General features: G+C 44.0%; 1 protein-coding gene across 1 annotated transcript in view; it reads left to right on the plus strand.

Moving 5' to 3' along the window:
* The first annotated feature begins 10,742 nt into the window (after window positions 1-10,742).
* Window positions 10,743-15,907, plus strand: part of ANKMY2 (ankyrin repeat and MYND domain containing 2) — a 208,612-nt gene continuing 203,447 nt past the window's right edge. Inside the window, 2 exon segments of the mRNA XM_085630799.1 lie at window positions 10,743-10,790; window positions 10,792-11,083. Coding sequence (XP_085486925.1) covers window positions 10,743-10,790; window positions 10,792-11,083 — 340 coding nt within the window.

The raw sequence follows: 15,907 nt of genomic DNA on the forward strand, positions 1-15,907 counted from the left end.
TCAATCAGCATCTATCCACCCATGTCGAAAACAATGGCTGTCTGGACCGCTCTCAATCTGGCTTTAGGCCCAATTACAGTACGGAGTTTGCCCTACTGAAGGTCACAGATAATATCAGAATGACCTCAGACAGTGGCCACTCCACTATTCTTGTGCTGTTGGACCTCTCTGCAGCGTTCGACACGGTGTCACACCAGATTTTGCTTAGGAGACTGGAGGAGATTGAACTTAGAGGGCCTGCCCTTCAGTGGATGACTAGCTTCCTGTCCTCCCGCACTCAGACCGTCAATTTAGGACCTTTTCAGTCTAAGACGAGGGAACTGACCAAGGGCGTCCCTCAGGGCTCGTGTTTGAGCCCTACATTGTTCAACATCTATATTGCCACCTTGGCCAACCTTCTCAGGTCACGTGGCTTCCTGTCCATTTCTTATGCTGATGACACCCAGCTACTTTTTTCCTTCAACAAATCCTCCTCGTCGGCTCTATCCACCTTTTCTGAAGGAATGACCGCTATTGCAGACTGGATGAAAAGTAATTTTCTCCAACTTAAGACAGGAAAAACAGAGATATTGCTTTTTGGAGATGCCCCTCTTCTTTGGTCCCCAGATTGGTGGCTGGCAGCTCTCGGCACGCCTCCCAACCCCAAAGCCCTAGTCAAAAACTTGGGCATTCGCCTAGATCGTGCCTTAACATTAAAGGAGCATGCTGCCACACTGCCAGCACCTGCTTCTATGTGTTGGGCTTGTTACGACGAGTCTTCCCTCTCCTGTCTGGCTATACGCGGAAATCTCTCGTTCAGACCATGGTTATGAGCCGTCTTTACTGCAATGCTCTCCTGGTCTCAGCGAATGAGTCATCCCTCAGCAGGTTACAGGTAGTTCAGAATACCTCTGCGCGACTCGTCACAAATTCATCTTTCAAAACCACTTCCCTCCCCCTGCTCCACAGACTTCACTGGCTTCCAATCCGCAAGCGTATCAAATTTAAGGTCTGCTGCACAGCCTATAAAGCCCTGCATAATAGAGGCCCTCTCTACATTTCCAGGAATCTCAAGCCTTATTCCCCCTCTAGGACTCTTAGGTCAGGCAAGAAATCACTTCTCCAAGTCCCCAGGATTAGGAAAGCAAGACTAGGTGGGAAATCCTTTTCCTACCTTGCTCCGTTGTACTGGAACCAGCTTCCCTCACACCTGAAGCAATGTCCTGACTATCTGCGCTTCAGGAAACTTCTCAACTCCTCCCTGTTTTAACATTCTTCATTAGCCTGCCAGCAGCTCGGCTAAAGCGCAGAGACACCCCTCCGGGGATGATGCAGGCGCTCTACAAAACCAACAAATAAAATAAATAAATAAAATAAAAAACCCTGAGGGTACCTTTTGAGTATAAGAGAACCACAACTTCACTGGGCAATCAGAGGAGAAGCTTCACGCTGACACTAGACGCTGAGGTACCAGCCAGCAGAAGCTCCAGCATGCAGTGGTCTGACATCCCTGGCGGGGTGTCCAGCTCGAAGTCAAAATTGGGTCCGTCATTTTCTCCCATCAGGTAATGAAGTTGGCTCTTTGCTAGGGGTATTCATGGCTTCACACCTACATACATGCTAGGTACACTTAGATAGGGTTTACATCTTAGGAGTACGCTCGATTACTGCCATGTATCGATATGCCTGCATATATTTACTGTTTTAGCACCATGGTAGAATTCTACCTTTTATTTACTCTGTCGGTGCTTGTAATCTTATATACCTGCTTCTGTCTAATGAATGTCGCAGCAAACATGTTCTATTCTAGATTGACGCTGGTTCAAAAAATGCTTATTGAAAACGTCCTCATTGTTTATTCGGTGAATGTCTCTGAGACTTAGTGAGCACGACTGACTGAGCGAAAGGTACTGCACTGTTTCCATGATCCCTGTAGGATAAAGGGTTGTCGTGTTCGATAGTTGACAGAAACTATTCGATCCTTGGTAAGGTTAGGGGGCTTATGGTGGCACAGTGAGCTAGCTGGTCTAAATGCGAACATATCCTTTGGGGGTGTCTGGAATCAGTCTGTACCCCAATCCCTTAGTTTTAGTTATCTAAATGCCCAGATCCTATGTATTATTAGGAACTACACAACAGTGGGCGCCCCCTTCCAACACATGTTTGGAAGTGGTGCTTGCCTGATGTTTTCAAACATGTCTCAAGTCTGCCATTGCAGCCCTGGGTGTGCACACTTGCACTTATGCTCAGCTTGGCCTTTCTGAAACATTGGTCAATGCTGTGAGTGCCTTTCACTAACATTAAAGCAGTCCTAGAATGAGGCCTGGGGGTGACGCAAGTGGTAGGTGAAAGGTAGGACAGGTACTCATGTGTGTTTCCTGCCTAGGTAGTGAAGAATACCCATGTGTGTTTTCACTACCTCTGAGGTTTCCTCTTCCAATAGGTTAGAATGGGGGAATGGTTGAAATTACTTCAAGCTGCAATAGTGGCTTACAGTGGAGCAGCCTCATCACGTTTCGTATCATTGGATTCAGAATGACAAACCCTCTCTTGTGTTAAAGGTGGACTTCTCATTAATAGCTAAGAAATGCCACTTCTGTGGGCAAACAGACAGATTCTACTGGTAGGCGAGACATTAAAGAGGTTACACGATAGGTTAGTTGGCAACTCGATGTGATGGGGACACTAAGCAGACCTTCCAGCTCTCCCAACATTTCACAATTCCGCGAACACGATTTTTCTGTGAAATCTGAGAAGGCACACAATGCCCTTTACTTTTAACAAAACTGCTGAAATAAAAGGAACTGTCATCTTGTGGCATTTGTTTACTTTTAGTATTTGGAGTACTTTTAAAAAAAAAATATGCTTGCTTGTCTGTTGGCTTCCCAAGCAGATTCCGATATTGTGCCCCTGCATGAGCCGATGCGTCATGCAGAGTCGTCTCTTGCTTCTAAGCTCTGATCGGCTCTCACAGTTTTGTTGCCTTCTCAGAGCTACAGGTATGTTATGCCAGGTAGAAACAAGGAGACTGCCTTTTTCTTTTCCTTGTCCGTGGTGGTGTAACAATTGCTTGGGAGCGAGAGCGAGAAATCCAGGCTGTCACCAGACAATTATTAGAGAACCACCAGTTGAGAGGCTTTGGTTCCAGTTACATCCTGGGAAACAGGAGTACATGTTTTGATTGGGCAGAAGTTGTGTGCTTCCCCAAAAAAGTGCTTGAACCCACACAGCTGTAATCATTTTGTTTATTTATCCAGCTGCCTGAGCTTAAACTTTCAGAGTTACACACATGGCATTTGCTTGAAATGGGGTCTTAAGTTGGCAGAGATTTGCACCCTGTCCAAGTAGGGACCACCACTCTAGTCAGGGTAAGTCAGCTACACACATTAAATTAGCCTGTGCTTACCCACTGGCAGATTGTCACAGAGCATGCAGGCTTAACTTAAGAGGCAATGTGAAAAGTATTATTGCAACTCAAACAGTGACACAGTGAAAACACCACAAAAAGACTCCACACAGGTTTAGAAAATAGAGAATATTTATCTGAGTAAAACAATACCAAAACAACAAAACTCCAATAAGTAGAAGTTAAGATATGAATTTTTAAAGAATAAATGTAAAAACAGTGCTTTGATATCAATAGCTCCAATTTGGGTATCTGGTCGCACTAGACCGGGTCAAATCCGAAAATTCAAGTTAACCGCGACAGAGCGTGGGTCGGATACAGTTCCAGATAAGTTATGCTGAAGATTTACCTTCTCAAGAATGGTGCACAGAGTCCCGTTCGCAGTGAAAAGGTCTGCCGAGGGGCACGGTGAGCGTCGTTGACAGAGGTCCGCGGAGCATGAAGAGCCGCTGGGCATCGCAGATGAAATGATCTTGCGCCCGCTCGTGCTGATCCTTCATGGGAGCGACGTAGTCTCGGAGCGAATGGGCCCGTTTGCACTTGTGAAGAGATGAAAAGCTTGATTTAAAGAATTGCGGTGCAGCAAAAACCACTTCTGAGGCCCTAGGACTGGAGGAGCGCCTCAGGCAAGGGCAGGGCTCGAAGATGGCAGAGTACAGCAGCACCAGAAGAAGATAGTGGATGTTTTTTGTGTTCCTGAGACTTCTAAAACATGAAACAAGCCAGCAAACCCTTTGAGTCATTTAAGTGGATGGGTCCAGTCCCTGTCCTCAGCAAGGCAAGATCAGCAGGCAGCATGGCAGCTCACTAAAGCAGAGCAGCAGTTCCTTGCAACAGTCAGTCCAGGCAAAGGGGCAATCCGAACAGCACAGCAGTCTTCACTCCAGCAGAGTTCTTCCTCAAGTCCAGTAGTGTACTGTTTAAATAGGGGCAGAGCCCTGGTAATTAGACTCAAAAGTGCCTTTGATGTAGGGGGTGATTTCAAAGGAACTCTCTGAAGTGCATAAGTATACCTTTCAGCATAGCCGTGGCTCCAGACTACCAGTTGGGTGGTAAATCAGCCCTTTGTATGAGGCCAGGACACAATCTATTCATGTGTAAGTGTGAGCTCCCCTCTCCCCATGCCTGCCCATGAAGGCTATCAGAATGCAGATGAATCCCCTGTTACACACAGCCCTTCCTGTGTTGGGGCTGTCTACAAGGAATACTCAAAGTGTAGCTGCCACCCAGCCCAGACGTGTATTGAAGACAGGCTTCAAAGTACATAGAGTTATAAACACAGAGAACTGTCCACTTTCTAACAGGGAGCAGGGTCAAGACTGATTTGCATATGGCTGGGTCCAAACTGGAATGGCACGGTGAGCAAAAAAATGATGGATTTAGGCCCTCATCTCTGTACTAGGGGTGAATGTTTGACCATGTTCAGCATTCCGTCCATCACCTTTTTATGTTGTTATAGTCGCCCTAATTGGAAAGGGTATTCCCACACGTAGGTACCGTGCTCACTTTACCATTAGATTGAAGTTAGCCTGGCTGATGAGGAGTGATGCCCCGAAACCAGTCCCAGGATGCTTGTTTCTGGTCCAGGGAGGACCTGTCTTGGTATTTCTGGCTGGACTATTTTCACACTTAAAAGTGTATAAGGGATTTCCCAATGCTAACCTATGAGAGGAGTAGGGCTCACAGTAGTGAAAAACGAAATAGGATGTATGTCACTACAAGGACATGCATAACATAACTGTACATGTCCTACCTTTTATTTACACAGCACCCTGCCCATAGGGCTTCCTAGGGCCTACCGTAGAAGTAGTATTTGTATGTAATAGAAGGGGAGAATAAGGTTTGGCAAGTGGTTTTAAATGCCAAGTCGAAGTAGCAGTAAACTGCCCACACGGGCCCTGTTGTGGGAGGCCTGATACAGGTTTGAAAGGCTACTTGTGTGGGTGGCACAAACAGTGCTGCAGGCCCTCTACTGGGATTAAATGTACAGGCCCTGGGTATATGGCATACCACTTTACCAGGGACTTAAAGGTAAATTAAATACACCAAACAGGTGTAAACCAATTATACCATGTTTAGAGGATAGAGCACATGCACTTCAGAACTGGTCAGCAGTGGTAAAGTGCCAAAAAGCCTAAAGTCAAGAAAAAGAGGGTCAGAACAATAGGAGGAAGGGAAAAAGTTTGGGGTAACCCTGTAAAAAGGGTCATTTCCAACAGCATTGTAATGCTATTAAAGTGTTTTAAATAACTAATTTATGGTGTTTTTCTATGGCAACAGCATTGATGGGAAGATGGCAGTCTTGTTACCTTACATGGATGTTACGGTCTGCCTTGACAGTGCAACTGTCGCATGACATTTTAAACCAGGGCCGGACTGGCAGTACCAACATTGGGTGATTCCCCAGGAGGCTGGAAGAGCAGGCCTGGTTTTGCAGCGGTGGGGGGCAGTTTTGTTACTGTGCGTCAGTTTTCCAGCAGTGCTGCAATATCTGCCCTCAGTAACAAAAGCAGCAAGCAAGCGTTTCCAGCCTTCGGGGGCAAGGCAGCACTTCCCCGAAGGGCTGGTCTGAGAAATTTGCAAGGGCTGTTTTGGGTTCCCAGTTCATCCCTGTTTTAACCTACATCAATATTACTCGAGAGTTGTTTGCTTCCACACAAATGCATATCCATTCCCATGACGTTTACTTTTAAACATTATTTTAAATCCAGACCTATTTGCGTTGCCAATGATTGTTATACCTTGTAGAATTTGAGCTAGCCACATTCACTATGTACAAACTACACATTTAGGTCTTTTATCAAAGAACAGTGCATGTACTCCCAAGGTCTCTTATAGTTTAACTTTAAAATCCAAAACAAAACTATACACAACTAAAGATATTTTTCAAAATAAAGTGTAGCAAAAATGACGCTAAGCTTAACAACGTGCTACAAATTGTCACATATAGTGCCGCAAAATAACTTATGTATGCCGCAGTATTCTGGGGGTCTAAAATAGGCATCTACAGACAAAACAAGCATTTGCAATCAATAGGTCTCACATGTTTTAGAGTTAGAGCTATTGGCTTTGTAAATATCAATCTTTTTTACTTATGTGTTTTGTAGTGGATGGATGGATGTGATGGCAATTGTGTGTTGTAAAAGGAAGTATGTTGATCGTGGGTTCTGGTATATAAGGCTTACTGGGTTACAGTCAAAAGCAGTGATAATCAAAGTACAGCCCGCTTGCAAACCCCTGACCTTCACATGCGGCCCCTTGGTGAACAACAACCTCGGCTGCTGTGTACTTAAGAGAGCACTTACTTTCAGAAAGATGATAAATAAACGGGCAAGCGTTTATTTACAAGATAACAGAAGTAAAAGAAACAGAAGCAAAAAAAGGTATCCTGCACCACTTAACTTTCTGAACACATTCATTTTTAAGAAGTCTTGCCACAAACAAGTTTAAAAATGACAAAGTCTCTTCAAATTCCAAAAAGTTTTTTCATTAACATGCAGGAGCTTTTCAGCTTAGTACATAAGATTGTATCAGAGCATTTAAAAGTATTTTTTTTAAGTGATAATTTTTTTTAATGAATATAGAAACTTTCTTGCCTCCTCCCACACCGACAACAATGCCAATAGTGAACTAAGAAGCAAGTCAGTTGTCCTGTCGAACCATCTGGGTGGTTACTATACATGGATAACATAATAGTTTATTAAATCAAACACATTAGAAGGTTTTGACACTGCATATCCTGAACACGTATATTTCAAGATGCTCTTACATGTGAAACGAAGAAAAAGGAGGGAAAGTGAAATAAAACAATTGCCTAGGATCACACAATTTATCAAGTGGGGAAGCTGGGATATATTGTAGTTTTCTTTTGGTTGCACATTGTGCAATTCTACTTCATTCCAATTCAATAATGAAGTGATAGGAAGTAGAGAAGGCTGGTAAAATGATAGCGATTCAGATACTGCTTAGCACAGTATTATCAAATCTAGGACTCTTCTATAGACATGGGGATTCATTTAGAAGACAGTATGGACTGAAACCCTCAAAATAACTCAATGACTCACTGACCACACTATGTACCTGCTTCACTTCCCCAACGCCCAGCCTGCAAGGCCCCACTCACATTCCGCTGGCATCAATGCGGCCCTCGGCCACACCAGTAACCAAATGCTGTGGCCCATGGGACAACAAAACCGTTCAAGTCGCAGGAACCGAGCAGATCGTGGCGGTTAGCGAACTGTGTTGTTTCGGAATTACAGCGAGATCTGCCTAACTGGGTCAGCTTCATTTGAAAACTGTTTGTGAACAGCTCATAATAGCGGTCCAAATATACAAAATATTAACTCTTTCAGTTTCACTCAGTACCTTTTCGTCATGCAGGTATATTTTGAAGACTACTAATTGGATTTCACCAAACCAAAAGAACGAGATTTTTCAGTATGGTTCCACCATCATGCCAACTTTGGTGTATTTACCTGCATCAATTAATGCTGGTACGGACAGAAAAGGTTATTTTGGAATCAAAATGTGAAATCTATATTGCATTACTCGCAGTAACGTGTGATGTGGCATTCATCCACATCAGGATGGCAGGTAGGCACTAAGCTAGTGCTTAAGAGGCAAGGGCACATTAGTGATTTCCCCACTGATTTTACTTGGTATCAGCATGATACTGTAGGCAACTTGCTGAATTAGTAAAATAATGAACGTCACATCCGGGGTCTCTGATGTGGGAAACCTGTTGAGTCTGTAGACAGGGGCTCCTATGCTTAGCCATCTCTGTGGGTCTCTGCTCTGCGACGTCTTATTCAGCGAGTGCAGCAGGGTTTCCTTCACTTGGGGGAGATCTGCACCAGCCTCTGAGGGAAGGGGTCACTGTGCTCAGTGACCCACTCTCTAACTCTGTGCTGGGATGGCGGGTGGGGTGGTTTCCATTCTCTAACAACACAGGAGCCTCCTCTCTAGGAAGCTGTTACAGTGAATTGAGCGAGATGTCTACTGCAGTTGTTTGAATAGCGTGGCCCCGTGTTGTATAAAGCTCAGTGAAGTGTGGAGCATGGACTCCTGTAGGCCCACAAGTCACCCCCTGCAAGCTGACAAGCCAAGTTTGCCTGGACCCAGAACCAATCCCGACCGGTACTGCTCCAGACGGAATGTGGACTCCAAAAGCAGCCACGAGAGTCCACGACCTGCTGCAAATTGCTGACCACAACCCATGACCTCTGAAGAAAAAGAACCTCTTATCTGACCTATCTTATTTATGCAGTATTAATCACTTATGTTTAGCAAAAACCCCAGAATACACGATTACTTCAAAAACATTTTCATTATTTTTATTATTTTCTTTTTTTTATATTAAATTGTAAATAGCAAAACAATCATGTGTGTTCTATTGGCATATAATTTCGGGGGTTCTTTTTCACAAGTTTTTTTCTTAAACTGTGTTGTCTTCTAAATTCACAAGTATTTATGAAATCCAATTAATGTGGAAACATTGTTTGTAGTAATGTATGATGTATATACAAATTATATGCCAATAGAACACACATGATTGTTTTGCTATTTACAATTTAATATAAAAAAAAGAAAATAATAAAAATAATGAAAATGTTTTTGAAGTAATCTTGTATTCTGGGGTTTTTGCTAAACATAAGTGATTAAACATAAGTGGTTAATACTGCATAAATAGGATAGTTCAGATAAGAGGTTCTTTTTCTTCATTTGTCTCTCTCCCCTCCTCTTGGACCTAAAAGTACTTAGGGGAAACCTTTTACACATATATACACAACCCATGACCTCTCCTCGGCTCAACAGAAAAACACTGCTCCAGTCTCTGTGCAAAGCGCAACACTGGCACAGCAACTCAAACAAGCACTGGGGCTCTAAACCGAGTGACAAAACACTTCACCGGGGGAACGCGACAACACCACCAAATATGCGCCAGTCAGCCCCTGCTGAGTGACCCCTAGAAGGGCCATGGTCCCACCGGGCCCCCGCCCCAGCTGCAGACCCCCGACATAGAGGCACGGTGAACCATGAGGATGTAAAGCTCACTGCACTTATCAAAGTGCAAAGAGGCATGCAGGACAACACAGTGCCAGCCAAGAGAGCAGCACATTCAGCAGAAGCGGAGCTGCGACTTCACCCATTTTACCTCCCAGCAGCAGGAGGAATGCACACAAACAGCTACGCCCCTAGGTTAGGTTTATAAAAAAAAATATTTGCAATGCTATAGGTCTTGCATTTAAATGCGAGACCTATGACATTGCAAACGGCCGCCATTGTCCCAGGTTCTTCGAAAGCGGGCCTAACCCGCTGCATGTAAGCAAAGCACGTCGTCGTGCCTAATGTATGCAAAACTCAATAAATAAAATAGTACATGTGCCATGTAACAACCAAGTAAAGGGGCCAGTAACCATGGGAAGTTACGAATGAAGACATGGCTGTAACAAGGAGGGACTAACAAGCCTATTTAGGAATCAGAAGACAGCATTTACGAAAGACAAATACAAAAGCCAATGAAAAATATGGGCAGAGAAGTGGGCTGGGATTCTCTCCCGTACTGAACTGCAACAGATCATCAGCCAGAGCAGGGCTTCGGCACTGGCTCAGGCTCGACCTAAAAATGCCCTCTCCCTTTAAGGCAAAGTGAACTTGTCTTTTGTGTCTTTGAAAGTTTTGTCACAAATCCCTACTTCACACCTTCTTGAGTAAGTGGTAATGTCTAAAATTAACGCAGTTTTGCCGAACGGGGTCTGTGGACCTAGTTGTAGAGCAACAATTTCGTATTCAAAATTAGTTTGCAGTGGAAGGATGAAAGGACTCGGCCGTCGTCACTTTCGCTCTTGCGAAAAAGGACTACAGCGCTGCGGCCATCTTGTAAAGGGGACAGAAACCGTTAATATCACGGATTGTAATTCAATGTCGTTGTAATATGTCTCCAGAATTTAGTTCTCAAAAGTTTGTGGCATATACGAAATATTTTCTGGACCTAAATAAATAGTAGTTCTATTTTGCACATTTACACCGCACACACAACAATCTAATTGAGTCATACAGCTATAACTCTATTAGTTCTGCGGTGTCCTCGTTAGACCTACAAGTAAAACGTGCAATTTTCTCAGTGCGCATACTCTTCAAAAGAGTATTGCCATTCTAGGACGTGCCCATACATACACAGAACTCAAATAGGGCGTAGAACACAGATTTAACTCTCCCACGCCATAGGACGAGCCAACGGATCGTACCACTAAGGTTGCGAGGAAAATATGGCCCTGAACTGAATTAATTCGGCTAGATATTGTGTGGCAACTGAACGAATTAAGAGAGCAAAGGATCGCATAATATTTGTAATTACATGTATTGTTTTACATCGAGAAAGCTGTTCGAATTCTTTATGAAGAAGCCCCCCTTCCCCCAGTTCATTTAGTCATGGAGCGGTCCGTCGTGCACGGCGTGAGCACCCCGGAGACGTCAGCTGCCTGTCTGTCTGTGCTGGCTCTGATTTGTATGTGTTGTTTTAGGAGAGTCTGGCGCACAGGGTGTCCTTTCGATATTTCTGTTTGTTCTTCTGTAATATAACCTGGTGGGGTTGCTGGCGAGGAGTGCTGCGTGCTCTTCTGTGGGAGACGGCAATGGCTTCTAATAAGCGGGACCTGACGGAGTCAGAGAAGGAATTAATAACTGCTGTTTCCAAAGGTAGGGCATTTTCTGACCAGTTATGAGTTGCGCTTCCTCTCTGACCAGTTATGTGGCCTGAGAGCCAGGTCTGGATTGCACAGAGGTGGGGGTTGCATTAGGAAGGCTTATAGTCGTGGGATTTAGTGGTCACTAGAACTGTGAACGTCTCTTCCATGGGCTAGAAATATGTAGATACTCACATCGTGTGTGGTTCATTTCCATTGTATAGAAAAATTGTACTCATGCAGCTTTGCTAAAAGCCTTACCAAACTCGCAGATAATTTGCCATTTCCCTAGCCATAACCATCCATTAAGAAAGTTAACGGTTTATTATCAGTGATTAGTTCGAACCGTTTTCCCCATAAGTACATTTTGAGCTTTTCTACAGCCCATACACAAGCAAGGGCTTCCCTCTCAATTGTGCTGTAATGTTTTTCTGCATCCAGCAGACGTCTTGACATAAAAGCTATTGTGTAAACATCACCATTGACTTTGTATGAACACCGCCCCAATGCCTACTGAACTTGCATCAACTGTAATGCTGTTGGTACCTTCCGGGTTATACGTTTTCAAAGATGGGGCTAAGACAATTGCACTCTTTATCTTTGTAAATGCAGTTTTTTGAAGTTCGGTCCACATATACTTTTCACCTTTACGCAGTAACATACGTAATGGTTCAACTACCTCTGAGTAAATACCTCTGAGTCATGCATATCAAGACCTCATCAGATTGTCAGGGGCCTTTAGTAGAAGAATTAAGTCAAAAGTCAGATGGAAAGATGAGCTTGAGGGATGTTAAGAGTACATGTTTGGGAACTAAGGGGCAGATTTATGAGCCCCTTGCGCCACTTTTGCGTCACTTTTCCCATGTTAAAAGTGACGCAAAAGTGGCACAAGGGGCTCATAAATCTGCCCCAAAAGCTGTTAGCGAGTGATCAGAGAAGAGTTGTGTTGTGTTGTGAAGAGTTTGATCTTTTGATGCTTGTTTACATGGTGATGAAAGTCAACCTGGATACTATGGACTTAAGATAAGGATGCGAGTCAAGAATAACTGGGATTCAAAAAGAAAGCACCCAGAGTGCCTGGAGAAGATTAATTTATCATTGTGTGTAGCAGTGACACGGAGTCCTGTGTGTTCATGGCAGAAGAGAAAGAAGCGAGTGATCTATTGATGAGGCCGATTTTCCACCTCCGTAGGTGCTTTGAGGAGTGCGTTAAAAAGGAGAACCCTTGCCCAAGAGGCCACTCCCCAACACCAAAATTAAATAAAACCCTGGTGTCTTGTGGCCTCTTCCACCTTGTGGACAGATAGGGTTAAAAACATACTGCTGATCTGCCACCCAAAGAGGGCAGATATGGCCACAATCATCCTCCCATAAAGGGAAGAGAGACCCTTGTCCAAGGGGCCGCTCCCCAACATAAAAAAACATCCCTGTTGGCCTAGTGGCCATAGAAAAAAAAAATCAGCCGATCTGCCCCTCAGGGGGGCAGAAACGGCCAAAATGTTGCTTCCCAAAGGGGTGCGACCCTTGCCCAAGGGGCTACTCCCCACAAACAAATCCCGGGTGGTCTAATGGGCCCCATTTGTTTTAATAATGGCAAGATCTGCCGCCCTGGGGGGCAGACACAGCCACAAACATTACCCCCAAAGGGCATCGACCCTTGCCCAAGGGTCCACTCCCCACAAATATATCCCTGGTGGTCTAGTGGGCCCGAATAAAAAAATTACGAGATCTGCCACGTTTTGGGGACAGACACAGCCAAAAAAAAAAAAGGGCAGACACAGCCAAAAAACATTGCCCCCAAAAGGGGAGCGACCCTTGCCTAAGGGGCCGTTCCCCGCAAACAGTCACTTTCAAAATAAAAAAAATAAAAAATTCCCTGGTGTCTAGTGGGCATTCCTGCTGCATGATCGTGCAGCAGGAATGCTCAAAAGAGGCATTGGGTAAAGGAAAACCCTTTCCTTCCCCCCGATGCCTTTTTTAGTAAAATGCCTCTCTCCCCTGAGGAGAAACACCCCTGCCTTCTCCGGTAGGGGCAGCTTGAAGTGTGGCCCACGGGGGGAGCGCCAGCGCTTCCCCCATGGGTGTGTGCTAGGACGGCTGGGAGCCGTCCAACGCACACGCCCACCGGCGCAAGGAATTGGTTAAGTTAACTTGGGGGAAAAATAAATGCCTGTTTGATGAAATGGAAATTCAGCGGAATTATAGAAATAAAATGCAGCAATTTGAAGACAAACCTTCCATTTAGCATGCTTAACACGGGGCGGGACATAGCTATTCTTTACTTCCAAGCATTGTTCTATTCAATCTAGCAAAATGGTTTTCTTTTCCTTTTCATTTTAGAAAGGTTTCGGTATGATAATCCTTGGGCCTAATTATGGCATTTTGCAGGGAACAAAAAAACAAGCATTTGCAATGCAATAGGTCCCGCATTTGCGAGAGTTTAAGCTATGTGTATTGTAAATGACTGCCTTTTATTTATGTTTTAAAACCCAAAACATAAATAAAAGGCATTTGCATTTACACAATGCCAATAGCTCAAACTCGCATGAATGTGAATTGCATTGAAAATGCTTGTTTTAATGTTAGTGTTGCGTTGTCAACAGCAGCCTAGTACTGCTGTTGAGCAAGGGGCCTCATTTAAAGGTCAGTAGGGCCGCCTGCACCCTGAGCCTTGCTTTGAGTATCACTGCCTTACCTCGTCTCCTGGTACATTTGTCAGAAAACATGTTTATATAATACATCAGCTGCATGCCCGTCCAGATGCTCATACCCGTTTTAGGGTTAACATTTGTTGCAATAATGAGATAGCTCACCAGGAACTGTCCTCCTTTCACGATGTCCTGGTGTTTGAATTTTGCATACAGGATACTCTTTTCATTGCAGAGTATGATTTATATTAGAGACCTTAAGAAGTAAAGCAGTGGTAAAATCTGTAGCAAGTTATCTATTGCCTAGATCAGGGCTACCCAAAACTTTTTAGAACTACAATGCACTTTTTAGAATGACAAACATTTGCAACCCACCTATCTTCAAAGGACATGAGGCAGGTGATTGTTTTTTTTGTGTGTGTGTAACTAAAGTATAGTGTTTTAGCACATTGGCATTTACAGTCAGCACATTTTGTATTGACATACAGTTTTTCTGATTAAACTATATTGCATTCAAATAATGTGTGGAAACCGGGTTTCAGTGAATATTTATTATTTGTACTTCACCAAGTGGTGTCTCGATTTTGTTCTAATCCTATTTAAATCTTTGTTTCTGTCAAATTAAAGAATTACCAAAAAGTGCTTCATTTTTGCTTTCCTAACAGCTGAATGTGTACTGTTCATTTTCAGATATTTACAATTTGTTGTGCTACGAAAAATGATATATACACAGCCTTTCCTTTCACACTTGTGTACCCCAGCAAGATTGTTACACAATTGTCCTTATTTTTATTTCCCTGAACACAAAGTAAGATGAGTTTCTATACATCAGTCCCCATGTTACAAACATAAGCAGCAATTTGTCAGAACACATAGTCTGACATTTGACCTCTGTCTTTTAAGCACAGCAAATGTGACCAGATAAATGCAGAAATTAAAACCATCTTTATTTATTGCTTGAACTTTCGCAACCCACTAAATATCAGCTTATGATCCACCAGTTGGTCGTGACCTGCAGTTTTGGATTCACAGGTCTAGATATAGTGCAAATACAGCCGTTGCATGGGCACGATAGACGCCCATCACACCCGTCAAGCCTGGTCTTGTTTGACCCCCCATGGTGCCCCAGTGGATGTGCTGGTAGGGGTGTAAAGGGGAAGGATTGAAAGTGGCATTAGCTGCCCAAGTTATGTTATAAGATTTTTATATAGCGCCTATCACCGCCGGTCTCTAAGCGCTCAACAGAAAAACCACAAACATACTGTCACCTCAATACCCTCTGCCAACTCCAATTAGGCTGGGAGTGTTGCCTTTCTGAATAAGTGTGTCTTAAGTCAAGGGTGAGTATCGAACGCACAGAGGTGGTTGGGGTAGTTCCTTGTGCGGCTTGTGCTGTACAGTCCCCCCCCCCCCTTATCCCCATTAATCCCTGCTCATCGCTGATCGGACCACGGTAAAAAAAGTTAAACTGATGAAGGTAGCGTCACAACTCAGCAGGTGGCGGTAGCGAAGGTATCAGCCATATCATGTACGGCTACTTGGTTGAGTGGAGCTACCTTATTTGGTCTTATTTGTGGAGAAGAGGTGGCCGGGAGACTACAGGAGAGGACAAAGCTGCTGCAGCTTATGTGATACCGGCTGTAGGAAGTTGTAGGGGTAGCTGTCTATTTTTGCAATTAGGTGCCAGTAATCACTAGCAGGCACCAGCATGGTATGGAGGTGTAGCAAATGGCGAGTCCTCTCTATTACAGCATGCATTACTGACCTGCATTGGCCCCTGACCAAGACTCTTAATAGGGTTTTTTTTAAGCAGGTTAGTATCTCTTAGGGTCCTTTGTCATCTAGCAGCTAAGGGTGCTCGTGCCTACCAGGAGGCAGTATTGTGCGTTCCTTTCCCTGGTGTGGCTTCTCAAGTGTGCCCTGGTTAAGATGACACTGAAGAAATTGGGCTCTGAGCATATAATTGTGTCAGATCATCCTTTGAAGGTAAAAAAGTAAATTATTTGTAAGAAAAGATCTCGGCTGCAACACTTTAAATCTTACCCAGCAGTTTCAGGCTTTTTTACTAGGGCGAATAAAGAAGTCGGTTCCTCTGTTGTTCTGGTCAGCCCTTTAGGTGATTTGAATCGTCACATGAATACGAGCATGGATACAAGTATGTCATTGAAAGCATATGGTCAAGCAGGGAG

This window comes from Triturus cristatus, chromosome 10 (assembly GCF_964204655.1).
Source record: "Triturus cristatus chromosome 10, aTriCri1.1, whole genome shotgun sequence".
In the NCBI taxonomy this organism is placed as follows: domain Eukaryota; kingdom Metazoa; phylum Chordata; class Amphibia; order Caudata; family Salamandridae; genus Triturus; species Triturus cristatus.